The sequence below is a fragment of the Eublepharis macularius genome, chromosome 9, assembly GCF_028583425.1.
Source record: "Eublepharis macularius isolate TG4126 chromosome 9, MPM_Emac_v1.0, whole genome shotgun sequence".
In the NCBI taxonomy this organism is placed as follows: Eukaryota; Metazoa; Chordata; class Lepidosauria; order Squamata; family Eublepharidae; genus Eublepharis; species Eublepharis macularius.
Window position 1 is genome coordinate 2,886,096 of NC_072798.1, and position 26,096 is coordinate 2,912,191.

At 50.0% G+C, this 26,096-nt stretch overlaps 1 protein-coding gene across 1 annotated transcript in view; it reads left to right on the top strand.

The window, feature by feature from the left end:
• The window catches only part of KCP (kielin cysteine rich BMP regulator), an 80,475-nt gene that overhangs the window by 17,229 nt on the left and 37,150 nt on the right, over positions 1-26,096 (top strand). Inside the window, exons 4-22 of the mRNA XM_054988561.1 lie at positions 2,628-2,872; positions 5,274-5,457; positions 6,882-6,949; positions 8,556-8,726; positions 10,030-10,126; positions 10,693-10,775; positions 12,220-12,313; positions 12,904-12,983; positions 13,635-13,811; positions 14,484-14,577; positions 15,823-15,905; positions 16,135-16,228; positions 18,413-18,492; positions 18,630-18,729; positions 20,074-20,159; positions 20,324-20,417; positions 21,876-22,028; positions 24,030-24,136; positions 25,442-25,535. Of these exons, the coding sequence (XP_054844536.1) occupies positions 2,628-2,872; positions 5,274-5,457; positions 6,882-6,949; positions 8,556-8,726; positions 10,030-10,126; positions 10,693-10,775; positions 12,220-12,313; positions 12,904-12,983; positions 13,635-13,811; positions 14,484-14,577; positions 15,823-15,905; positions 16,135-16,228; positions 18,413-18,492; positions 18,630-18,729; positions 20,074-20,159; positions 20,324-20,417; positions 21,876-22,028; positions 24,030-24,136; positions 25,442-25,535 (2,184 nt within the window). The remainder of the gene's footprint in view (positions 1-2,627; positions 2,873-5,273; positions 5,458-6,881; positions 6,950-8,555; positions 8,727-10,029; positions 10,127-10,692; positions 10,776-12,219; positions 12,314-12,903; positions 12,984-13,634; positions 13,812-14,483; positions 14,578-15,822; positions 15,906-16,134; positions 16,229-18,412; positions 18,493-18,629; positions 18,730-20,073; positions 20,160-20,323; positions 20,418-21,875; positions 22,029-24,029; positions 24,137-25,441; positions 25,536-26,096) is intronic.

Consider the following 26,096-nt stretch of genomic DNA (forward strand, 5'->3'; position numbering starts at 1 on the left):
TTTTTATTTTTTTGAGCGCACTTTTCCGTTATTTCGATCTTGCCTTATAAAGCAACATCACTGAAGATAATGATGCCTCTCTTTCCCCCACTGACAGCACTGATGGCTCTCTCCCATTTCTTTTTTGGAAATTTGGAAGCATGTGGGAAGCTTTTGTGGGCATTTCCCATGCAGGACAGTTCAGTGCCTGAATTTTACTGAAGTTTCACTTCCTTGGAGTGTCATTATTTTGATATTTCATAATTTCGATATTACAGTAATATAAAATAAAAAAAATAAAAAACAGTTAAAAAGGAAGTTTCGCCAGTCCATTCTGAGGATGGATTCACCCCAAAATGATTTTTCAATCTACCAGATTTGATTCAGAAACAGCATAATCAATAAATCCAATGCTATGAAGTCAAAAACAGTCTTTTGCAGACTACGGAGCACTTGCAAGTTGAATCAGCCAATAGGAACTCTCGGAACGGCCGGAGAGACAGGAAGGGGGGTGGTTTTTAAAAAAACCGCGTAAATTGCGCATTGGCCCGTTCACGGCCACCGTGAAACTCCCGTTGAAAACCTGTGACCACATATTCGGGAGAAATGCGAATGAAATGCGTCTGTTTAAGGAGGTAATGTGACCGGCACTCGGGATTGCGTGGGGAATGCGGGGAACATGCGACTTAGAATGAGTAATGTGGATTTGACCATGGACAGAGGAGAAGCTCCTTGGAAGAAGAATGGGAAAGAAATGCACTAGACAGTGAGTAATGAAAGAACACACCGGGGATCTGTCCTTGTACCGTGGAGGGAAGATTAACAAATTAACGGATCTGGCACGCATGAGAATACATGTGGGTGAGCTGCTCAAGAAGTCAGACCGTAAGCAGCAACTAGTCTTTTTGCTGCACTTCAGCAGAGGCGGCTGCCTCCGAAAGCAGGCTTGGCATAGGGGACTGGGGGCAAGACCATGTGACCCATAGGCCAGCGGGAGCCCCCTCTCTGTAGCTAGCCCCTGTCCGGAGGAGAGGCAGCAGCCAGAACTCTGCCTTTGTAGGAACATCAGAACAGCCCAGCTGGATAAGATAAACGCTCTTTCTAATCCAGCAACCTCTTCCCCAAAGCAGCCAGCCTTGGAAGGCCTGCAAGTAGGGGACAGAGGTCATAGAATCGTAGGGTTGGAAGGGACCTCTAGGGTCATCTAGTCCAACCCCCTGCACAATGCAAGAAATACAGAGTTACCTCCCCTCCCCCCCCCCCCCACACACAGTGACCCTTACTGCATGCCCAGAAGATGGCAAAACACTGTCAGGATCCCGAGCCAAACTGATCAAAGGATCCCCAGCCAAACTGGATCCCTAGCCAAACTGGTCAAAGCTGTCTCCTTCTGTTACCTTTTTCAGTGCCGATATTCAGCAGTACGCTGCCTCTGAACGTGGAGGCTCCATTTAGTCATTGAGGCTCATCATCATTAACAAACCTTTCCTCTCCAGACTAGTTTCTATTTGAGAAAGTTCGTTTGTTGATTCATGGAATCCCTTCATCGACTATTTATATGAAATAGATAACAATGATTTGCGGATTTATGGGTTAAGGGATTTTGACATTAGAAAAAAGAGAGCTTTTAATCATTCATTAGAGAAAGTGTAGATTTGACATGATACAAATATTTGTTTGGAGAAAATTGGAAACCTTTTGGTTTAGATTGTTTTTGTTGCCTTTTTCTGTATTTTGTATGTTGATTTGTTGTTTTTGCTTTTGTTTTATTAGTGTATGTGTAATTGTAGTTTTTGGGGGATTGTTTTTAATTAAATAAAACTTTTAATTAAAAGAAAAAGAAAAGGGGGGGGAGAAAGAAGCTGCATCCAGAAAAGACTGACCGGACAGGGGGCTGAGTGCCGGCTTGGTGGCCTGTTTCCAAACACACAAACCCATGAAGCTGCCTTATACCGAGTCCGACCCTCGGTCCATCCAGGCCGGTATGGTCTGCACCAGACTGGCAGGTGCTCTCCAGGGTCTCAGGTCAAAGTCTTCCAAATCACCCGATCCTTCTTAACTGAAAATGCTGGGGATGGAACTTGGTACCTTCTGCATGCCAAGCTGATGCTCTACCGCTGCACCACACGCTCACATAGTTCTGAAGAGAAGGGAGCATTTTTAGTGGCTTCCGCAGAGCACAGAGAAACAACCGCCAGGGCGGCAGCAGCAACAGGCAGGCCTGGAAGGCCAATAAGAGGAGACCAGAGGAAGTTCTGCTCATCAGCTTTGTGTGTGCGTTGCTTTTGGGCGGATGCTGTAAGCCTTGAGGGCCGCAGAAGTCCTGCAATTCAAGGCGGGCAGAATCTTGCAAGGGAGTTTGGTCCTTGTGCCGCTCCTGTTCTTTCCAGTGGGGGCTGGCATAGGAGGATTCAGCAGCCAGAGGGGGGGAATGCAGTTTGGGTTTTCCATCTCGGATCCCGTAGGCTGCTGCTGGGTTTGGTGGCACATTGCCTGGGACCTCCAGGATCGTTGCTGGGGCATCGCATTTATTGGTCGCATTTGGGGTATCGCATTTATTGGGCAGCAAATGGGGAGAGACAGCCACAGCAGCTTCATTGCAGGGATATTTCCTGGCTTTGAGAATCTCATCATCTCTTGACCCACAGAGCCCGATCTGCTGCCGCTGCCCTACACCATGGCTGAAGAGCACTACATGGAACCGGACTCTCCGCCACCCCTCGAGCCGCTGGCCCTCACGGACATCCGCCATTACCAGCGGGAGCCCAGCCAGTCTGATTTCCCGCCCCCAGGGGCAGCACAGTCCAGCCTGGCCAGCCCGGAAGAGAGGATCCGGAGGCTGGAGGAACTGGTGGATGGGCTTGGGAGCATGTTGGACATGGTGAAAGAGCAGGTGAGGCGCGTCTCTGGCTGTCCCAAGCTCACACTTCCCACCCACCCCAAACCCACAGTGTGCGGGGGACAAGTTTATCAAGCAGATATGGAGGAAAGAGTAGGATGGAAGGCAGGACTATAAAGTGGGAAAGAAAGATCAGAAGTAAGAACATCAGAAGACCCTGCTGGGTCAGACATCTGGTGCAGCAAGGGTTACCAACTCCAGGTTGGAAAATTCCTGGAGATTTTGGGGGTGGAGCCTGGGGACGGTGGGGTTTGGGGGAGTGAGGGGCCTCAGCAGGGTGTAATGCCATGGAGTTCACCCTCCAAAGCAGCCTTTTTCTCCACCTGGAGACTGGCAACCCTAGCAGTGCCACACAGCCAGGTAGGCATGGCAGTCGCTTCCTGTGTCACGGACAGTCATGAGGATGCCGCCATGTCTAGCTTGGCCCCTCAGTCTCATCAGGTGGAGTCCCTGCTCCTTAGTTCTGTTTGTTGGTTAGAACTGTAGACTGCTGCACCTCGCTTATTCTGAAACCTGTTGCTCCCATCCCTGGATTGCCTTGTTGAGAATAATAATAACAGTGTGCTTATATACCACCCTTCTAGACGGATTAGTGCCCAACTCAGATCGCTGAACAAAGTCAGTGATGTTGTTATCCCCACAATCCAGCTGGGGAGCTGGACTGAGAGGAGGGGCTGACCCAAGGCCACCTGCTGAGCTCATGGCAGGAGGGGAAGTCGAACCAGCAGAGTGCTGATTCACAGCCCAGCCACTTAACCACTATGCTATGGCAGCTCACATAACAGTGCACATATATGCTGCTCTTCTAGACAGATTAGTGCCCTACTCAGAGCAGTGGTCACCATAAATCAAATCTGACTTGAGTGCACTTTCCGCCGCCACCACCACAGAGCGGTGATAAAAGTCAGTGTTATTATTATCCCCACAATACAGCCGGGGAGGTGGGGCTGAGTTGACCCAAGGTCACTTGCTGAGCTCATGGCAGGAGTGGAAGTCGAACCAGCAGAGTGCTGATTCACAGTCCAGCCACTTAAACACTATGGATGTTATTTTGAGGAAAGCCACCTCTGCTGTATGAACCTGAGAACAGGAACCTGACTGAATATCTAATCCTGTCTTGCAAGCAAAAGGGAACGCTATTTAATGTCAGCAGTGGTTTGGTCTTTCTTTTGGGTCTCCAGTTCTATCCAGGAAGATTCCAGATGATCTCCTCTGGTCAGTAAGGGAGCATTTCAAGCTTCCATTAGACTTATCCTTCGTGCGGGATTTAGGAGAGAACTGGAAATGATGGGAACAGAAACTGCAGCTGCGCCTGGCAGTCTCACTTCTTATGCCAGGTCACTTCTTATGCCAACTGAGCCCCTGGGTGCACCAGCTCCCTCTTTGTTGCCCCACCCCAAGGAGTCATCCGAGGGACCTTGCCTGAGTATCAGCCCCAAATATATGTGGGTGTAAGAGTGGCTGGATCTCCCGGGGGGGGGGGGGGGGGTGGATCTGGCAAAGGGCACAAGGAGGGGAACTTGGAGCTTCCTTTCCATAATACGGATTGTTCACACTCCACTGCAAATCCCACCCTTCCTTGTCCAGAGTCTACTGAGCCCTCTTCGTTGCCCTCGCGATCTAGCCAGCCACTATCCTGTACCTTCTCTTCCTTGGGGGGGGGGGGGCTGAATACACACGTGTGCAAACGATGTGGTAAAAATGCTGAGGCGGTACCATGTGGCCCTTTTCTATCTGCGCCCGGTGGAGGACTGAATGTTGGAATGTTTCCTGTGTTAAAAACTCTCTGCAAATAGAAAACCCAAGACAGCAAAGAAGAGAGGAGGCAGAAGCATTCACACTGTTGTCCTAGTTTTCTTCTTGCATAGAGGTTTTTTTTTTAATGCAAGGGACCGTTCAGATCAGCCCATTCTACCACCTCAGCATTTTAATTTTTTTTTAAAAAAAACCCTCATTCGTGCCTAGCCATGCTCCCCAATGGGGACACAAAGCATCATTCTTCTGTCCTCTATTTTATCCTCACAAAAACCCAGCGAGGTCAGTTAGGCTAAGAGTACATGACTGGCCTAAGGTCACCCAGCAAGCTGCCAAGGCAGAGCAGGGAACTGAACCTGGATCTCCCAGATCGTAGACTGACACTAACCCGTATACCTTGCTGACCTACAGATGCCTGGCTGTTAATCTTCACATACCAACTTAGTTGTTTGAATAGGCTGATTATCCCCATAAACTTGTGAATGAGAACTTCAAAGGAAGTAAGGGTCACTGGGGGGGCGGTATTTGGGAATTCCCTACATTTTGCAGGGGGTTGGACTAGATGACCTTAGAGGCACCTTCCTACCCTGTGATTCTATGATCAGCTTTCCGGAATAACCGCTGCCTCCTCCGTCCCCAGAATTCCAACCTTCTGGGACGTGTGAAGTCCCTGGAGGAATGTGAGTGCCGGCGACTGACCTGCTTTTGGGAAGGACGGCGCTATGATGACGGCGCTTCCTGGGATCAAGACCTGTGCACCACCTGCCTGTGTGTGCGAGGCAAGCCAGAGTGTTCGCTGAGACACGACCTGCCGCATTGCCTGGGTGAGTCAAGGCAAGGGGCACGAGCCACATCTTGCACATCTTCCCTTCATTGCGGCCAGTGCAGGAGAACTTCCAGGTGTATTGAGCCCGAGATGGGGGGCGGGGTGGAAGAAGGACAGAAGCTCTTGCAAATAGGGCCAGGGATGGGAACTCTAGCAGAGACCCCAAGCAAGCTCCCCCACTGTTGCTCTGGGGGTGCAGGCGGGGCAAAGGAAAGAAAAACCTATTTCTGCCCCCCCTCAAATCATATCACACCAGTCTACATACACTTCCCCTTTACTCTGCTAGAGCCCCTGGACGTGTGAGCAGTGTTTCCCTGCATGCATCTTGGTTGCTCTTTTCTCTGGTAAATCTCCAGTAAGTTTTAAAGGCAACCCAACAGGGAGAAATTCAATAGAGGCAGCTTCCTCTGTCTGTCTAGTGCATGTTTGATTGTTTACAACATTTTAATGCCGAATTTCCACACAAATAGGATTCCCCAGGCAGCAAACATGAAATCACAAAAGCATTTCAACATTAAGAGAGCACTTAAAAATTATATATAATAACTGAGCATGTATACAGCTCTTCTAGACAGGTTAGTAGTACCCACTCCGAGCAGTGAACAAAGTCAGTGTTATTGTTATTCTCACAATACAGCTGGGGAGTGGGCTGAGAGGAGTGGCTTGCCCGAGGCCGCCTGCTGTGCTCATGGCAGAAGTGGGATTTTAACCAGCAGAGTGCTGAGTTGCAGCCCAACCATTTAACTGCTATGCTACAGCTGCTCTAAAGCTGTTTGTTGCACACAGGCAGATCATACATGGATCTTATGTAAAATCATCCAATAAAAACATATAGGCACTCAACTCCAAAACCAGGGGAAAGGGCCAATAACCGTTGAGGGTATTCCAAATGAAACAAAAGTCTTTGCCCGCTTGCAGAAGACAACAATAAAGAGAGACAGGCGTATCTCCTGGGGAGTTTTATATGAATGCATCTGACAGTCTGAACTCAAATGATGCTTCTCAGACTGAGCTGGGTCCATCAAGGTCAGCATTGTCTACTCAGGCTGGCAGCTGCTCTCCAAGGTCCGAGACGGATGTTTCAGCATCAACTATTGCCTGTTCCATTTAAGTGCTGGGGACTGAACCTGAGACCTTGTGCACGCCGAGCAGATGCTCTGCCACTGAGCCACAGCCCTGCCCACCTTCCCTCCAAGGAGCTTGGGGAGGCATATACGCCTCTGTTTTTTTTACCCTCACAGCAATCTTGTGAGGTAGGCTAGGCTGAGAGAGAGTAACTGGCCTGAGGCTACACTGCAAGCTTCTGTGCCCCAGTGAGAATTCAAACCTGGGTCCCCCAGATTCTAGCCCAACACTCTAGCCGCTCTGGCTCTCCCTGCACTGACCACTCCCTGCACTGACCACTCTCCTTCTTCCCTGTAGGTTGTGCAGATGGCCGGAAGGAGGGTGAGACCTGGAAGCTCGAGCCGTGTCAGACATGCCGGTGTGAGGTGAGGAGGGGGCCTGCCCTGGACCCTACCCACTCCTGGGCATTCAAAGCCTGGTCCGGTGCACCACTCTGTGCCAAGTGCCCTGATCTGACTGGTCACTTAAAATGCCCTCAAATGGGGGCTGGGGGTGGACTTGGCCACTGGGATTGTGGACTGCGGCACTTTACTCTCCGGGACTATTTTCAAAAAGGATACCTTGCTGCTGATTCAGTGATGTCCGCTATTGAGTTACACAGGACTCTTCATCAGCAGGAAAGGGAAGCAACTGAGCTCCGCCTCTTGTATTGCGCTGGCGTATGCTTGCAAGATGATATAATTAATGGATCTTGAAAATGTTTTTGAGAGTGTGAATGATCCTTCCCTTATTCACTATCTCCTCGCCACTCACATGAACAACCCACAGGCCCGTCCTCTTAGCATTTCTTCTATTCTTTCAGTGTTGTGAGGTCTTCATGTATATTACCTCCACAGTCAGCCCTACTGCCCTGTAAGGTGGGGAAGTCACAGATGTGTGAATGTGTGTGTGTGTGTATGTGTGTGTGTGTGTGTGTGTGTGAGAGAGAGAGAGAGAGAGAGAGAGAGCAACATGTCTGTGACTTGTAGCAAGAGAGAAACCTGCCGGTCTTTGTCACTCGGCGCAGTCTTGACCACATTAAAGCCAGCTCTTCCCGTGCAAAGACTGCTTCTTCCTGGGCAAAAGCAGGGATTCGAATCCTGTTCCCAAGAGAAGGGGTTCATCCCCCACCCGCATCATGTCAGCTGCTCCACAGCACAACAGGAGTCAAGAGGACGCATTCCCTTTTTATTGATTTGAAAATGAATTCCTCCTTCTCCAATGCTGAGCTGATCATAAGAATAGGGATAGCGGGAACTCCCCCCCTCCCAAAATAATAGAGCTCTCGGGCACCCTGTGAAGTTGATGGGCAATAGATCCAGGAGGCCAAAGAGAGCACTTCATTCAAAGGGTAATTCACTTGTGGAACTCACCGTTGCAGTAACGGCCATGATCTTAGACAGCTTTAGAAGTGACAGGGACAGTTTTATGGAGGACAGGTCCACCAGTGCCTGTTAGCAAGGACGGCTCATTTGAACCTCCATGTTCAGAGGCAGTGTACCTCCAAATAGCAGTACTGGAGGGGCAGGAGCAGGGGGAAGCTTTTCTCTCTGCCCCTGCAGTCAGCCTCCTGGGCCTCCGCTCTGCTCTTTGAGGCGTCTGTATCCTGGAGATCGGCGGTCATACCAGGGAACTTCAAGGCCCACCTGGTGGTTGGCGGTAACCACCCAGTCCTGCTCAATGAACTCTCACATCTAAAACTGCAAGAACAATTTATTTATTTTTATTTATTTATGTCATTTATAGTCTGCCTTTCTCACTGAGACTTGAGGTGAATTACACAGTATGAGATTAGTACAGTCGGTATCAAGGACATTTCCATAAACAATGCCGCAGCGTAAATAGATACAAGTTCACAAAGACACAGAGCATTAGCAGGAATCCAACACAGAGTTGAAGAAATGCTGGAACGGAACACAAGCAATACAAAGAACATGAGCATAAAGAACGGCCCGCCCCCACCGCCCGTATGTTTTGTGCTTCTCTGCCCAGGCTGGCACAGTGTCCTGCAAGATGGAGGACTGCCCCCCAGCTCCGTGCCAACACCCCAGCACGCCAGAGGGGAAATGCTGCCCGGAGTGTGGCAGCTGCCTGTACAAGGGCCACCTCCTGAGAGATGGACAGAACTACCAGGAGGCGTCTTGCATCCAGTGTGTCTGCAAGGTGAGGCCGGGGTGAAGGCTGCTGCGACGGGGAAAGGGGGTGAGTGTTGGGGGAGGCCAGTGAAGACTGAGGGTGTCTACGGAGTCATGTGCTACGACCGATGGCTGACACCCCTAAACACCCTCTCATAACATCAGACCAGCATGTATACCGTACTTTTGAGTGGGTTCAAAGCACTTCACATTTTTCATTTTATAACCCTTTATGGTCAAATAGTATTCTTACACAGCTGATGAAGGTTAGGGAACTTGACAAAGACCACCCAGACAGACAGTGGCAGGGCTGCGTTTTTTTTTAACCTTGTGCTTATATACCACTCTTCAGGACAACTTAATGCCATTCTCAGAGTAGTTTACAAAGTCAATGTCATTATTATCCCCACAAACAGACACCCTGTGGAGCTGAGAGAGCCAAGGTCACCCAGCTGGCTTCAAGCGGAGGAGTGGGGAATCAAACCCGGTTCTCCAGATTAGAGTCCTACCACTCTTAACACCAAACTGGCTTTTTTGAATTGCAAGCCCCCTGTTTTCAAAGATCCCTTTTTACAACAGATTTCTTTGCTGGGATCCACTCTTCCCAGAATAGTAAAGTGTCCATTAGCACCTTTAAGACGAACCAACTTTATTGTAGCATAAGCTTTCAAGAACTGCAGCTCTCTTCGTCAGATGCATCATCAGCTTTCAAGAACCACAGCTCTCTTCGTCACATGCAATAGTAAAGAGTCCAGTAGCACCTTTAAGACCAACCCACTTTATTGTAGTGTAAGCTTTCAAGAACTGCAGCTCTCTTCGTCAGATGCATCGTCAGCTTTCAAGAACCACAGCTCTCTTTGTCAGAGAAACACAGTGTTAGACAGGTCGTTGTATTGAAACTCTGCTTGGTCAGGCATCTCTAATCCCTGGAACAACAATACTTCTTTTCAGTCAGCACATGGGTAGTTATTTTATTTTGAACATGATAAGGCATGCAGCTGATGTGCAACAGTTGTGGGGAACCCGGATGTTTGCTTCCATCGTGATATTCTCATTTCAGGAATATCGCCTTTTCTGAGCAATCAAACCATAACATTTTCTCCCTGTCAGAGCACGATTCTTCCCCTTGCCCCATACGCACCCTAATGTCATATGTTGTGTAACTGCCAGTATTGTTTGAAATGGAGCTCTGCAGTAAGCCCCTATTGGACAGTACCTGTGAGGTGGAATCATTACTGAAGAGCAAGGCCTCCCTATGCATGTACGATCCTGTGTCGTTTTTGGCTCTAAAACTGATGGTCATATTTCTCCTGTCTGTGTAACTATCCTAGGCAGGCACTGTGCAATGCCAAGGTGCCCAGTGCCCAGAGCTGGCGTGCCGGGAGCATCACGTGCCGCCTGGCGAGTGCTGTCCAGTTTGCCGTCCAGGTAAGAGGTGGGGTTAATGCTGTGCGAGGAAAGGGAAGGGAGACCGACTGCCAGGTCTGGCTGAAGGCAATGCAGAGCACGACCCATATAATATGACTGGAAGCTGGCCCTGCAGAATTCAGCCAGTTTTACTTTTAAGAAATATGACTGCATAGGATTGAGGCGTACTCAGTTCTTGAACTCTTGCGTGGCTGAGGAATTAAAGAACAGCATCCCCAGAAATTGCACCCAGTCCCCCACTGCCGATCTTCCAGGCAGCTGAAGACGTTTTTATTTAGCACTGCTTTTAATTAACTTTGCTTTTATGCTTATGTGCACTTCTAAACTGTGCTTTTAAACCATGTTTTATTCATTTTATGATTGTTTAATTCATATTGTAAGCCGCCTTGAGTTCTTGCAAGGTAGAAAGGCAGCTAAACAATTGTTTAAATAAATGCATAAATACCTTAATTTATGCTGTATGGATTTATAGGTGCCAGTCTTGAGCCCCCCAAATTCTGGCACCAGAATGAATGCAGGGAAGGGAGCAAAGTTCGCCACGTTACGGCTTTCCTCATTTTGTACAGGTTGTGAGTATGAAGGGCAGCGATACCAAGAGGGAGAGGTCTTTGTGGCTGCATCCAACCCCTGTATGAATTGCTCCTGTCTGGTGGGTACAGCTTCGGCAAGGAGGCTGGTGGATTCAGCACTCACAACATGCCAGGCAATGGAGAAACAGCAGGCAGGGATGGAGGTTCAAATGGCAAGAACAGTGGGAAGAGCTTTGTCGGCTTTTATCCCCTATACACACACACTGTGGAACTCCCTCCCCCAAGATCTAAGAATGGCCATTTCTCTAAATCCAGAGGGGTTAGCCGTGTTAGTCTGTAGTTGCAAAATAGTAAAGAGTCCAGTAGCACCTTTAAGATGAACCAACTTTATTGTAGCATAAGCTTTCGAGAACCACAGCTCTCTTTGTCAGATGCATCATCAGCTTTTGAGAACCACAGCTCTCTTTGTCAGATACATCATCAGGGTTTGCTTTTAAGAGAAGCTAGCAAGAAAAAGAATAACCAGAGAGGTGCAGGTCTGTTACTTGGTGAAGACAGTCCCCTGTTCATGAGTGTTTGAAGGAAAGGGGGGCACCATTTAATTCCCATGTGGCTTCTGGTGTTAAGGGGAAGGTATCTGGAGCTGTAGTAAGATAAGCGAACAGGGAAAACTGAGCTCCTTCAAGTGTCTTTCAGGTCTCCAGAGCCAGCTGAACGGCTTCCTTGAATGTGAAAGGCAAAATAAGCAATCTGGAAGCATCTTGAAAACAAAACAGAACCAGAAATACTTCATAAACACACGCCGTAACAGCGGCTAGAATTCTATTAGTGTATTACTGGAAATGTCAAGTAATACCTTTGCAAGAAGAATTAGTAGTGAAGATAATGGAAAGTGCAGAAATGGACAAATTAACTTCATTATTGAAAGGACAAATAGAAGAGGACTTTGCTAGACCATGGACTCTATTTTATAATTGGGTTAAAATAAATATAAGGACTTAAATGTTTTAAGGATATGAAGGCTCTGATGTAACTTGTTTTCTACTATCACAGTCAACCGAACCGTAGTATGAAATGATATGTAGATGTGTGGAGTCCTGCTACAAGCAGACTATGAGTGATTCCGCACACGTTGGATAATGCACTTCCAATCCTCTTTATAAGTCATTTGGAATGGGGTTTTTTTGTATGCGGAACAAAAAAAACACCTCAAACGATTGATAATGTGCACTGAAAGTGCATTATCCACCATGTGCGGAATCAGCCTATATAGTGTTTTTCGTTCTTTCCTCTTCCATCCCCCCTTCTTCAAATCTACTTCCCTTCTCTCTTTCTTTTTTATGAAAAACTAATAAAAATTAATTAAAACAAAGAAAGAAAACAAAACAGTGATTAGTAGGAGACGGCATGGATTTGTCAAGAAGTCGTGCCAGTTTAATCTTTTTTCTTTTTCTTTTTGACCAATTGACTGGTTTAATAGACCCAGGGAATGCTGTAGGTGTAATATATCTATCTTGACTGCGGTAAAAGCCCATACCCACCCAGTGCTGTTGTCCCCTATAGAGAAGCCTAGTCCGATGCCACCCGAGACAGTGTCCCTCCATCCGCTGTGCCAAGCCCATCCCTCAGCCAGGCCAGTGCTGCCCCACCTGCCCAGGTGAGTCGCTAAGCAGGAAGAACTGATGGGACCCCGATGCTTAGACCGGAGTGTGCAAGGAACCAAAGAATGGGACTGGTTTAAGCCAGAACTGAGCCTCGGGCACTATGCCTTTCTTGGCCCCTGGGGTGTCTTACAGTGAAATCCAAAGCAGAGTTACGCCAGTCGAAGCCCATTGATTTCAATGGGCTGAGACTGGAGTAACTTAGCTTAGGATTTCAACTGTTAGTCCCTGTTGCTTCTCCCATTGTGTGGATAGGAATATTGAACAGAATCTGTCTGCTCTGCAAGTATTCCCCAGAGGGAGAAAAGAGCTTTCTTGCTCAGCTGGCTCAGGGAGATCATTTCCATAGCTAGAGCGAAAGAAATGGGCACCGATGTCAGTCCTGTGTTCGGTGCCCCGTGCAAGTTTTCCCAGAGATCCATGCTAGGACTTCCTTGGAGCCCCCAGTCTGTGGGGCCTGCATGCAGTGCCCCTCATGAGCCCTTCCTCACACCTGCAAGAAGGTGGAGGGGGTGAGACTGGGACCAGCCCCTGGAAGCTGAAGGTTTAGCCCTCCTTATGGGCTCCCATTCTGTGCTCCTGTTAGCTTGTGAGCTGGATGGACATCCCTTGGAACCCGGGCAGAAGAGCCTCTCGGCGGATGGATGCCGGCGTTGTTCCTGTTCTGTGAGTAATGGGCACGGCTGAGAGCCATCTGACGCCCTTTGGCCTGGCAAGGAGCAGCAGAAGGGAGCTTGGTCTCTCTGGACCTCTCTTCCTGGATCCTTAGCGGGGTTAGCGGCATCCCTGGCTCTTCTCCATACACAGGCACTTTTGAATGCTGCTCCTTCGCAAGGGAGGAGAGCAGTTGATGCTGGGCGCCACTATTCCACTGCTCCCAGTGCACTTCAGCATCACCCTGCCAGATTGTGCCGCGTCCTGTCCCCGGTGGTATCCAGTTCATTTATTTATTTAGAAAATGCGCTCGCTGCCTCTCCAGGAACCCGCCTGAGGTGGCTTACAAAATAAAAATAATTAGAAACGAAAGAGTTGGATGTCTTTGGGGAGTTCCAGCCAAGAAGGAAGCTCAGCTTAGGGACGATCCAGCATCGATCCCGTGCCTGTCCAGCCGGATCTCAGACTGCAGGGCTTGCAAAGGGGTGCCTTGTATGTTTTCGTTGTGAATTAAACACGGGACACCTTTCAGATCTAGGATGAAGGATCCCCAGCCCAGCCCAGCCCAGAATCTGTTTCCTTTTTCAGTTTGTCTGTTTGCTTTAAACCGCGTGGTGAGAGCCAGACAGAACGCATCCACTTGACAGTTCGGTCTGTTTCTAGGAGGGAAAGCTGCTCTGCATTCCAGCTCAGCAGTGCCCCAAGACTTGCACCCACGGAGCGCCGCCTGATGTTGGCTCTTGCTGCCCGGATTGTACCCGCTGCCTTTTCCAAGGAAAGCTCATTCCCAGCGGTGTGGAGTTCATGGGCCACGACCCATGTGAGCGCTGCGTTTGCAAGGTGGGTGGCTGGAGGGGTGGGGCTTGGACGCCAGTCGCCGGGTTCCCAGAGGGCAGTGTTCTGGGAAGATTCGGTGACTGCATTTTGTTCATGCTCAGGGGACAGATGATTGGCAAGGCCAGAGAGCATGGTCTTCCAGCACCGACTGGCTGTTAACTTACAGAATGCAGCTTGACTCAATGGCTTGAGTCACCTGGAGCGATCTGCAGGTCACCTGTCCTCTGCTTAAAGCTCACCATGTTGACCCGAGGAAGGGGAGGCCTTTTGAGAGGCCTTTTGCCTCATGTCCCCAAAACATCCATGAGATGCTAGTTGCAGAATAGCTCTGTTTTATTTGAAATATTTGTTGTTAGATTCAAGCATTGATATCATTGAAATGTGTTACTATATTTTCTAACCTGGTAACTGATTGTCTGACTAATTCAATCATAATCTGCCTTGAGTCCCTGTGAGAAAGGGGGACTATAGAAGGAAGGAGGGAGGGAGGGAGGGAGGGAGGGAGGGAGGGAAGGAAGGAAGGAAGGAAGGAAGGAAGGAAGGAAAGAAAGAAAGAAAGAAAGAAAGAAAGAAAGAAAGAAAGAAAGAAAGAAAGAAAGAAAGAAAGAAAGAAAGAAAGAAAGAAAGAAAGAAAGAAAGAAAGAAAGAAAGATCCTTTATGTTTCCCTTCTCCAGGGCGGGAATGTTGTCTGCTCCCAGGTCACTTGCCCAAAGCTGGACTGTACCACGACAGAGGAAGTTACTGGGCAATGTTGCCCGCGGTGCCAAGGTGAGAAGAACGTGCCCCCCCTCCAATTTAGTGATTTTCTGCCCCAACCCATCCTGAGCCTTTGCTCAGTACCCTTCCCTTCCTGTCCGGTAACAACAGCAAGCTGGCCATCTATATTAGAGCTAACCTCAATTTGTCCTCCAGCCCCCGGCCCTCTGCAAATTCTAGCACAGGAGATTTTCCAGATATTCCCTATTTGATGTTGTATCTGGTAGTTGACCTGCCGTGATTAGCACTTGATATCTGACATCAGTCTCATGGCATAGTGAGAAGTAGTGTGGTGTAGTGGCTAGAGGGAGGGACTAGGATCTGGGTGATGCAGGTCCGATTCTCTGCTCTGCTATGGAACCACGCTGCGTGACCTTGGGCCCGTCACACACTCTCAACCATTACCTACCTTGCAAGGCTTGTCGTGAGAGGGAAATTGGACGACAGGAGAATTGTTGTTTTTATTGTAATTTTAATATATATTGAAATTGTTGCAACCCACCCTGAGCCTGCTTGTGAGGAGGGCAGCTTAGAATTTGAATGAATGAATGAATGAATGAATGAATGAATGATGTAAGCTGCTTTGGGGGCCCATTGGAGAGAAAGGTGGGGTATAAATGAAGTAAAATGAAATAAATAAATAGTGACACCTGCAATGACAATTGAGAAATACAGAGAGACTAACCCACTCTGATCTAAAATTTTAAGGTAAAATGTCACATTAGAAGGTAAAACTAGCCAGGATTAGTTTCACTTCTAATCTGTATGTCATGCATGAGTCTTGGAGGGGGTCTTGTTGGTTGCGGGGGTTGGTTCTGTTTGAAGTCTGACTCCCTTCAAAGAAAAATAGTCCATGTTCTACAGGGAGGCACGCATCCAGATTGGACCTTTTAAAAAAAACCTGCAGAACTGCAAGGGTTTTTTCTGCAGGGGCTTGTCCCATGTCTTTCCCAAAGCTGTGAACTTTGCCACTTGAGCTGTACAAGGCAAGTGAGCTTCCCTGTGCTGGCACTGCGCATGGGAAGGCACCACCTAGAAAGCAACCCTGTGAGAAGATCTCCTAAAAGGCACGGGAGATGTGCGAGAAGGAAAGGGAGAGGATCTGCCTCGGCTGTTGGAGGCAGCCGTCCCTGGTTTCCTAGCCCGGAATCCGTGCTGCTGTTCCACGCCTCCTGGAGGCACCTTCCCAGGTCAGTCCTGGTTAGTAACAATCTTATTTTGTCTCTCTCCCCCCCACCCCCCCGGCCACTACTGAAGGTTGTGTGGATGGAACCAGCCGATATGAACATGGCGAAGAGTGGACGCCCACCGCAGAACCTTGCCTGAAGTGTAGGTGCCTGGTAAGGACAGAAGGGGGCACAGATGGGGTACAGATGGGGCTGCCATCTTATAGGATCTCTCTCTCTCTCTCTCTCTCTCTCTCTCATTGCTGCTTCTTCTGTGCCTGAAACTTCACCATCCAACTAAAACGGGAAGGATCGTGTAGCAAAGTCACCATTAGAGGGGGGCCATCTAAGCTGCCCTCTTGGAAGGTTCCGATCTCATAGCTGTTCTCTCCCCGCTCCCCAGGAAGGCAAGGCCGCGTGCAAACGGAGGCAGTGTGCCAGTCTCTGCCGCCACCCAGCCCGCCCTCGTTGGGGATCCTGCTGCCCCATCTGTGATGGTGAGTAACATGGAGGAAGCGGGGGGTCTCTTGGAATACTCCCCCCCCCCCGTTGCTAGCGCAGCGGCTGATACTTTGCAGTGACCCGGGGGCTTCCACATGGCAGGTTTCCTGGCTCCAGTCTTCCAGTAGTGGTCGTTCCTACCCAGTCCGCTGGCTGGGACTTTTTACTTAAAAAAAAAATCTTCCATTTCATATCATTATATGGATATACCATTATAACAATAACAGGTTCTGTGAATTCCCAGCTTCCTTTTAAAAAATTAAGGAAGAATCCCATCTCCTCAATGGAGGGGGCTAGAGTAGGCATCCCCAACGTGGTGCCCTGGGCGCCATGGCACTTGCCAGTCCCTTTTCTGATGCGCAACAAGTGTTTTTTTAGAAATGGGCAGAGGGCCAGGTGCCGCTTTTAAAGGTTTTGAGGCTTATGGTATAATGTTTTTTCTCTATGTTTTGGGTCAAGTCCCAGGGACTCAGCCCCAGCCCAACTCATCGCTTCCATGTTGTGCCAGGAACAAAACCATTTTCTGGCAATGCCAGAGCACGTGTGCCCATTTCAGCTGCATGCCTGCTGCATGTAGTACACATGGTTGGACTGCTCCCCCACCTCCCCCCCCCACCAGCCAGGTGAGTAGTGGGGTAGGGTGGCAGCTGGGGTAGTGGGGAAACCCCCCCCGGGCGGGGGGGGGGGGGCCTGGCAATGCTGGTGTATGCAAGAAAAATACTTTAAACAATATGTTCATTTAAAAAATATCCTGTTAAAAAATCTCTGCCTGAAACTACTATGACGATATATCTATATAATTATATCAAGCTGCTTTGTTTTTTTTAAAAAAAAGCTACTTTGATGATGGAAGAAGTGGCCGCCATGGAGACTGGGGCCGGGGGAATGGTTGCCATATGGAGGGGGCAATCTGAATTTCCCCACCCACACGGCAGCCATCCCAGCCGCCTGTTGGAACGGCCTGCCTGAAGAGGGCTGATTCCGCACACGTTGGATAATGCACTTTCAATGCACTTTATCAATCGTTTGAGGTGGATTATTTGTTCCGCACACAAAAAAAAAACCATTCCAAATGATCTATAAAGAGGATTGGAAGTGCATTATCCAACGTGTGCGGAATCACTCGAGGTCAGGAACGCTCCCAGGTCTCCTGGCTTTCCACAAAATGTACAAAACTGAATTCTTCAGAAGGGCTTTCATACACAGGTAACAGAGCTGCGCCATAAGGCAATGGTTCGAAGAGATGCTTCCATAATGGTCGTCACTGTCATTTGTCAAATTGCTTGTTTTGCCTTAACATGGTTTCAAATTTCTGCAATGTTCACCATATTGCATCGTTTATTGGATCTCCCAGCTCTTGATCCTATTGGCTTACGCTGTGTGATCTGCCTTGAGTCGCAGTGAGAAAGGTGAACTGTGAACAAACAAATAAAGCAGGTCTAAGAAAGACAGGAGAAAAGTTGGGGACACCCAGTGGGGTTGCCAGCTCTGGCTTGGGAAATTCCTGGAGATTTGGGGGTTGGAGTTTGGGGGGTGGAGGAGCCGCAAAGGCAGGGTTTTTTTTTCAGGGGGAATGCGGGGGAACGGAGTTCCGGCACCTCTTGAGAATGGTCACATGGCTGGTGGCCCCGCCCCCTGATCTCCAGACAGAGGGGAGCTTAGATTCGGAGGGCAAGCTAAACTCCCCTCTGCCTGGAGATCAGGGGGCGGGGCCACCAGCCATGTGACCATTTTCTCCGAGGGCAGCCCACTGAGTTCCACCACCTCTTTCCCCAGAAAAAAAGCCCTGCGCAAAGGGGTATAATGCCCTAGAGTTCACCCTCCAAAACAGCCATTTTCTCCAGGGGAACTGATCTCTGTGGCCTGGACTGGAGACCAGTTGTGATTCCAGGAAATCTCCAGGCCCCACTTGGAGGGTGCAACGGTAAAACCCTTGGAGGTGCATGAATGCATCATCATGCAGTGGAGACGCAGGAGAAAATCCCGTTTCCCAACAGCATGGAACCCGGGGCAGAGAACCCACATGGACTGTGGCCGCTGTTTCTTCCCGGCTCCATGGGATATTGAATCTGGCTTATTCAAAGAGCCAATTCAGAGCTGCCCCCTGCTGGTGCCCGGGGAGAGTGCAGCCAGCGCTCTCGGCTGCTGAGCTTCTGAACAGGGGTTCGACTTGCCTGCAGGTTGCCTGTGGGAAGGGCGAGAGTACCGCAGCGGAGAGCTGGTGCAGAACGGGGACTCATGTGAGCGGTGCAGATGCAGGGTGAGTCCAGCCTCCTTCAGGGCTCGGCCAATTCTTCTGTCACGGGAGTGGCAGGGCCACGCTGTGTAACATGGAAATACCGAAGCAACGTGGGATTGTATGGAACAAGCACGCTGACGCTCTGCTTCTTCCCACAGGCCGGGGAGGTCACCTGCGAGCGGCTGGATGTGGACTGCCCTCCAGCCCCCTGCAGCCACCCTGGCAAAGTGCCGGGCCAGTGCTGCCCCTCCTGTGATGGTGAGCATGCCCACTTGTGGTTCCTGGGATCCCAGGCTGTCTTAGCCCATTCCAAGGGCAAGGCAGCCTTCACCAGGGAGAGGCAGGGAGGGTGAGAGCCCAGAGCCGTTCCTGGATGCAGCTGGGCTGGGCCGGGGCTCAGAGAACTGGCGCTCCTTGGGAGGAGTGGCGAGGACCCCCAAGGAGCTGTGTGGTGTAGCAGTTAGAGTGCTGGTCCAGAAGGTGGGAGATCCCAGCTCCACTGTGCCATGCAGTTTGCTGCATGACCTTTGGCCGATTGCTGCCCTTCACAGAGTGAGTGCGTGGAGGTAGGATGCACCGTCCGGAGATGCCGGGGTGGGGAGGAACGGAATGGGACACAGTGTGGGAAGGATGGTTGACCCCCCCCTCCCCTCCTCCGTTTGATCTCGCCAGTCTGGAATCAGCCACGCCCCTCTCCCTGGGCTACGTGGCAGGGGAGGCACAAACCACGCTCGCCCTGGCTTGGGAATCCCTCTCTCTCAGCCCACTGTGGCAGCTTCTCCCTCCTTGGGCTGTCCTGGCTTGTTGTCGCCCCAAGAGCTGACTCCTGTTTTGCGTCCCAAGACCATTCCCACCACCAAAGGGGCCAGCCCTCAAAAAGGAGCTGCTCTCATGTGTGTGGACAAAGCAGGGAGCAGAGGGGAGCAATCACCCTGATTTGTGTCGGCTTCATTGATACCTGCATTTATCCCCGGTGGGGGCCGTTTTATCCTCACAACAACCCTGTAAGGTAGGGTGGGCTGAGAGTGTGTCATCCAGAAAGCTTCCGTGGCAGAGTGGCAATTAAAAACCGGATCTCCCAAATCCTAGTCCAACACTCTCACCGCTACACCACGCTGAGTACCTGCAACTGGTGAAGCCCTTCAGCTTCTTCAAACATGCGCAGATCCAAACGTGCACAGGGGGAGGAGAGGGCAGGAACCAGGGAGGACTGGCTGGAAGCCTCTGCCCAGCTCTGGACCTAAGATGGATTTGGGGAGGGGCCTCTATTCACAGTATTGACCCCCACACACACATACACTGTTTTTTCAAAAAGAGTCCAGTAGCACCTTTAAGACTAACCAACTTTATTGTAGCATAAGCTTTCGAGAATCACAGTTCTCTTCATCAGATGCAACTTTATTGTAGCATAAGCTTTCAAGAACCACAGATCTCTTCACAGAAGAGATCTGTGGTTCTCGAAAGCTTATGCTACAATAAAGTTGGTTAGTCTTAAAGGTGCTACTGGACTCCTTTTGATTTTGCTACTACAAACTAACACGGCTAACTCCTCTGCATCTATGACACTGTTTTTTCTTTCCTTTCCCACATCCTGCTTGCCAGTGTGTGAATTTGAAGCCCGCCTGTACCAGAACGGAGAGACCTTCACACCTGGAGGTAGCAGCCCCTGCCTGCAGTGCACATGCGCAGTGAGTGGGCTGGGCATGAATGACAGGGGAGGGCAGTGGGTGCACTAAAAGACGAGGCAGCTCCCCGTGGGCTTCATGGGTGCTCATCTGGTCAATGAACTTGCTCGGGGATTTTAAGATGCCACCCGATTCTTTCATGTCTTCCTTCTTTGTGTCCCGCTCAGGGTGGGCATATCCAGTGCCAGGAGGAGGTCTGCCCCGCCGCGCCGTGCCCCCAGCCCGTCCAAGATCCAGAGCGCTGCTGCCCACTTTGCAGAGGTGATTCTTGAACCTGGTGCACTTCCCGAGGCAGGGAGGGCCTCATCCATTCCCAGGCATTACTGAACCAGTCACCCTTCTCTGTTCCTAAGGAAGGAGCTGGATACAGTGCAAGCGCAGCTTCCACCGGATCAGACTGTGAGGGGGCATCCCCCCCTTTCCCCAGAGCACGCAGCTTGGCTTGCTTCTCTGAGCCACCTTGAGCTGCTGTTTGGCAATGGTAAAGATCCGACTACCCCAAGTGCAGAACGCCCGTTGGGAGCTGGCTCTAATTTTTGCCTTTCCTGATCGATTTTCTCGAGGGTGGGAGAATTGGGGCATCATTTGGGGTCTTCAGTCAGGCACTTAATGATGCTCTGACTTTGTGAATTAATTCAAAATCTTTCCATTGCTTTATTTTGAAGATTTCCTTGGATTTTGGAGGCCTTCACTCATTGCCTTTATGACAGTAACTCATGTATCAAAAACTAGAGGTCATCTTTTGAGTGAAAATGAGCTCTGCTTTAGATGCTGGTGTGCTAAACACAAACGATGTATTGAGCAAGACTCAGGTCCAAGGCTGTTTCCACACAGCTTACCTAAAGCTGGCCCATGGTGCAACGTTGCGGATCATGCTGGGGAAAACGCGACGCCACGCAAAACTCGCGCGAGAAAATGCGATATTTCGCATTTTCCCCGGCATGATCCGCAACGTTGTGCCATGGCCCGGCTTCAGGTAAGCCGTGTGGAAACGGCCCAGGAGTGCCTTAAAGACCAACGAGATTTCCAGGGTATGAGCTTTCCAGAGTCAGAGCTCTCTTTGTCAGATATCTGACAAATCTGACATATCCGATGAAGGGAGCTTTGACTCTCGAAAGCTCCTACCCTGGAAATCTTGTTGGTCTTTAAGGTGCTGCTGGACCCAAGTTGTACTCTTCTACTACCCACCTGAAATGATGTATTGAGGAAAACGATGCCCAATCTACTGCTGTATCTGACAATTTTTTTAAAAAATATATACAAAGGAAATTCATCTTCCACATTTGGATTTGAATCTGAAGAAGAGTTCTGTGTAAGCCACAGGTTTGCTTCCAACACTTTGAATGTAAATTGCTCCCATACAAGATACCCTCCTTCGCTGGTTTGTGCTTTTTGATGTCTTGATCCTGCATGGCTGCTGGGGTCTTGATCTTTGCTTGAAAGGACTAACAGACTAGGTCAGTTGCGAGTCATTTTCTGCCCAGATTGTGGCCACAGACATTCAGGGACCCTCAGCCATACAAGGAGGCCTAAGCATCGTCCCAAACACAGGTGCGCTCCAAGGTGAAGCAACCTCTATCACAACGGGGAGAAATGGAGGATTCCTAGGGTGGGAGGACGAGCAAAGGCCGCCTCCCAGTCTTCTGAGCAGCCTGCCCCAGCTCCTGACCTGACCTGTGGCCGCTCTCTCATGGAGCCCGTTTCCTCCCTCCCTGCCAGTCTGCGTCCTTGACAGTGTGGAGTTTGAAGAGGGCACCGAGTGGGAGCCGGAAGGGGATCCCTGCAGCACCTGCATCTGCCTCCAGGGGGAGCCAGTGTGCAGCGCCACCCAGTGCCCACCTGCCCCCTGCCAACACCCCGCCCAGCTGCAAGGTGAGTGCCTCCGACTGTTTAACCCCCCGCAGAAGCTTGAGCGGGGCTAAGGAGCGCGGCCTTTCCTTGAGCCTGCCGTCGACCAGAAGGTGTGCAGAAGGTGGAGCTGGTGCAGCGATCCTCTGTGGTGGGCCAGGAAGGAGACAGATCTCATGACGTCTTTTCCCCCCTCACTGTTTGTGCATCCAGATCCATCCTGAGCTGACGCACGTTTTTTCCTCCCCCTCCCATCGAAAGGGCAAGAAGGCAGGTGCAACAACTAAGCGCCACTCTGAAGGCCACGCTCTGCCTCTTCTCTGAGCACCTGCGTCTTCACCAGGGCATCAGGATTCATAGAATCCTAAAATCTAAGGATTGGAAGGGTACTCCAGGGTCATCTAGTCCAACCCCCTGCGGAATGCTGGAAATTCACAACAACATGCCCCCCCCCATATACTCCCAGTGACCCTGCTTTCCCCAAGAGTTTCAAATCCACCAACAGGAGACGGGGAGAGATTTGGTAGTGGAAGCCTGGCTTCTGGAAGGGGCTGTACCCTCCAGTTGTAATTCTGGGAGAACTCCAGGCCCCGCCTGGATGTTGGCAACCCAAGTTGTACTCCTCCTAACCTGCAAGGGGAGATTGCCCTAGAGCTGTTGCAAAGAGTCCTTTGACAGTAGAAAAGAGCAAGAGTCCGGTAGCACCTATAAGACTAACAAAATTTGTGGTGGGGTATGAATTTTTGTGAGCCACAGCTCACTTCTTCAGATACTGTGAGCTGTGACTCATGAAAGCTCATACCTTACCACAAATTTTGTTTGCCTTATAGGTGCTACTGGACTCTAGCTCTTTTCTACTGCTACAGACAGACTAACACGGCTACCCGTCCTGATCTATCTCCATAGAGTTCTTTGGGACCATCTCCTATTTGCGGATGAGATAGCTCCCAAGAGGAAGCAGAGCAGGGTGCGCTGCAAAAAGACCTCCTTCCCAGCAGTACCGGCTCAGCGATTCTCTCTCCTAGGGCTCCAGGGCTTGGCAGATGCTGGGTGATGCTGACCCCTGTTGCTAGCCTTACAGGAGAGAACTTTACTCATTTTTTGAAAAGAGGTCCCAGAGAAAGGCTGGGCTCCCCTCCAGAACCATCTTTCTAGACAGTGTTCTGCTAACCTGGCAAAGATTCTTTTTACCTGCCCTGTTAGCTTAGCTGCAGAGCCGCAGTGACCAACATGGCTCATTCTGGCATATCATAAAAGAAACGGGTCTCTGCCCCAAGGAGCTTACAGTCTGTCTACATTTCAGCCATGGGAGAGATTGTGAGGGAGAGAAAAGGTGACCCGACAAGAGGAGGAATGCAGGAGAGTGGTGTAGTGGTTAGAGTGTCAGTCTAGGATCTGAGAGGCCTGAGTTCGAATCCCCATTCTGCCACGGAAGCTTTCTGGGTGGCCTTGGGCCAATCACTCTCTCTCAACCTAATCGACCTCACAAAGTTGTTGTAAGGATATAAAAAAGGAGAGGAAAGCAATCTAAGCTGCCTTAGGTCCCTATTGGGGAGAAAGTTGGGGTATAAATGACGTAAATAAATAAACTTGTTCTGGGTGTAGATAAGCCTTCAGTCCCATGTGTGCTTACGTGGGGGAAGCCCCACTGAGGAAAATGGGGCTTGCTTTTGAGTAGTCTTTGTAGAAGGCTGCACTGCACAGTGTGGGGTTAGGGCTTAGTTCCCAGGCCTCCTGGATAAGAGTGAGAAAAGAGAGAGCAATACTCCATTGGGAAGGAGTTCCACTGTCGTGCTGATTAACATTCAAATCTATTTTGCAGCCTGGGGTGTTGGTGCTGCACAGAACCCAGAAATGACTTGGCCCACTCTCCAGAGAGTTTGCAGGACTGGGCTTGGAACGGGTAAAGGGTACTGGAGGCAGAACTGCACGTTCTGTGCGGCGCCTAGGATACTGCTTCTGCCAAGTACCTATTTGGTAGTCACTCTGTCTCTCGCCTCCATCTCTCGTCTTCCTTCTCCACAGGCTCCTGCTGCCCAACCTGCCAGCAGTGTTCCTACAAGCAGCAACTCTACAGCAATGGGCAAGAGTTTGTTGACCCAGACAGCCCTTGCCAAAGCTGTCGGTGTACGGTGAGAACCAGTGAGAATCAAAACCTCATTGCATGACGTTTGCACACAAAAGCAACTTTGCCAGACCTGAGTTGCTTTAAAGCCAAGTAAGGAATCTGATGTTGCAAGACCTTACTGACCTGGTAAATTTTGATAGCTAAGATTTTTCAAGGCATGTTTGGCTGCCCAAAGTGTGGGCTGTGTAGTAACTCAGGTTTGGCAAAGGCTATCTTGAGAACAAGTGCTGTTTAGTTACTAAGGAATAGTGCTATGGTCTGGAAATCTCCCACACCTCACCTCTGCCATGAACTCCACGAGTCTCATTCGTGAAGTCTCTCTCAGCTGCCGTGTGCAGATAAATACTACCTTACGGGCTCGTTGTAAGGACTGCAGCCAGATAATACTGAACTCTTTGGGTTGTTCACAGCCCTTGACATTGTGCGAGGTTTATTTTAAGTACCTTGCAAAATGTTCCAGCTGCACTCTGGTACCCCTTGGCCGTTTCCACATGTCTTACCTGCCTGTGGAACATCGCGCAAAAGACCCAGAAGACAACGTCTTCTCGCGCGAAATCGCGCCAGGAAGACGCTGTTTTCCGGGAGTTTTGCACGATAACAGCGTCTTGCTGGCACGATTTTGCGCGAGAAGACGCTGTCTTCCGGGTCTTTCATGCAGTGTTCCACAGGCAGGTAAGACATGTGGAAATGGTCCTTATCTAAATTGCTAGCGCCATTACTTATGAAACATTTAGGGATAATGAAACAAAGGAGAGAATTCCAGCAATGTTAAAAGGTCGGGTGGCAAAGCAAGAAAGCGGGAGGGAGGGGAAGACGTTAAAGGTTTGGTTCTCTGGCGGTCAAAGTGAGAGACCAGAAGTTCCTCCGTATGGTGTTCTGTGAGTGCTGAGAGCCAGCATGGAATAGCGGTTAGAGTGTCGGGCTAGGATCTGGGAGAGCCGGATTTGATTTGCCGCTCTGCCATGGAAGCTCATTGGAGGACCTTGGGTCAGTCACGCGCTCTTATCTTAACTTCCTTCACAGAGGTGTTGGGAGAATAAACTGGGGGAGAGGAGAATGACGTAAGGGAGAAAGGTGGGCTGTAATGGAAATGAAATAAATAAATCACATTCACTACGGTTTTCAGGAGCAGAATATGCTTTTGAATGCGTTCCGTGGCAAGCCCAGGTTCAACAGAAGCATCCCAGAGTCTGTCCCTGCGTTTGCAGACCTTTAAGAGCAGGGGTCTCAGATTGGGGGGGGGGAGAGAGGTGTGATCCAGACCACGGCAGAGAGTATGTGGAACTGCCTACCCCTTCCTCCCCTGCAGGACGGCACGGTGCTGTGCTCCCCCACTGTGTGCCCTCCCGTGGTTTGCCCCCATCCAGAGAGAAGGCCTGGACTGTGCTGCCCCAAATGTCCCGGTGAGTCTTTGAACTAGAAGGAAGTTAGCCAAAAGGGGATCTCTTCTCTCGTTTCTTCTTTTTAAAAAATCTCAGATTTTGCTCCAAGAAAGAAACAAACTGAAAAGTGTGCACAGAGCTTTGCTTTGCTTTGAAATGAAAGCTGAAACTCAAAGCAAAGGGGATGCAGAAAGGGACCATCCGATTCCTTCGGGTTCCAGCTTCCGTTTTGAAAGAAAAGCAAAGCAAGAGGCTGCCCTGCCTGCTGAGCCGAGGTCTGAGGTGGAATGGATGGGCCGAGCCTACGCCGGTGCCCGGTACAAAGCCCACCTACTCCTGCCTTCCAGCTGTCTGGCCAGTGAACGCAAGCACAGAGGGGTGATGGACAACTTTGACTAAAACCAAATGATAAGAGACCTTGAGCGCAGAGCTCCTTGCCCTGAGCCCTTTGCACGTGCAGCGCTGCCCTTCCCCTGCAAACCCTTCGCGAGCAAGGGCACACACCACTGCTACTTATAGGCTGAACCTCTATAATATTGGGGCTGTGGAACTGAAGTGGGGTGGCTGAAGTCTGCAGAGAGG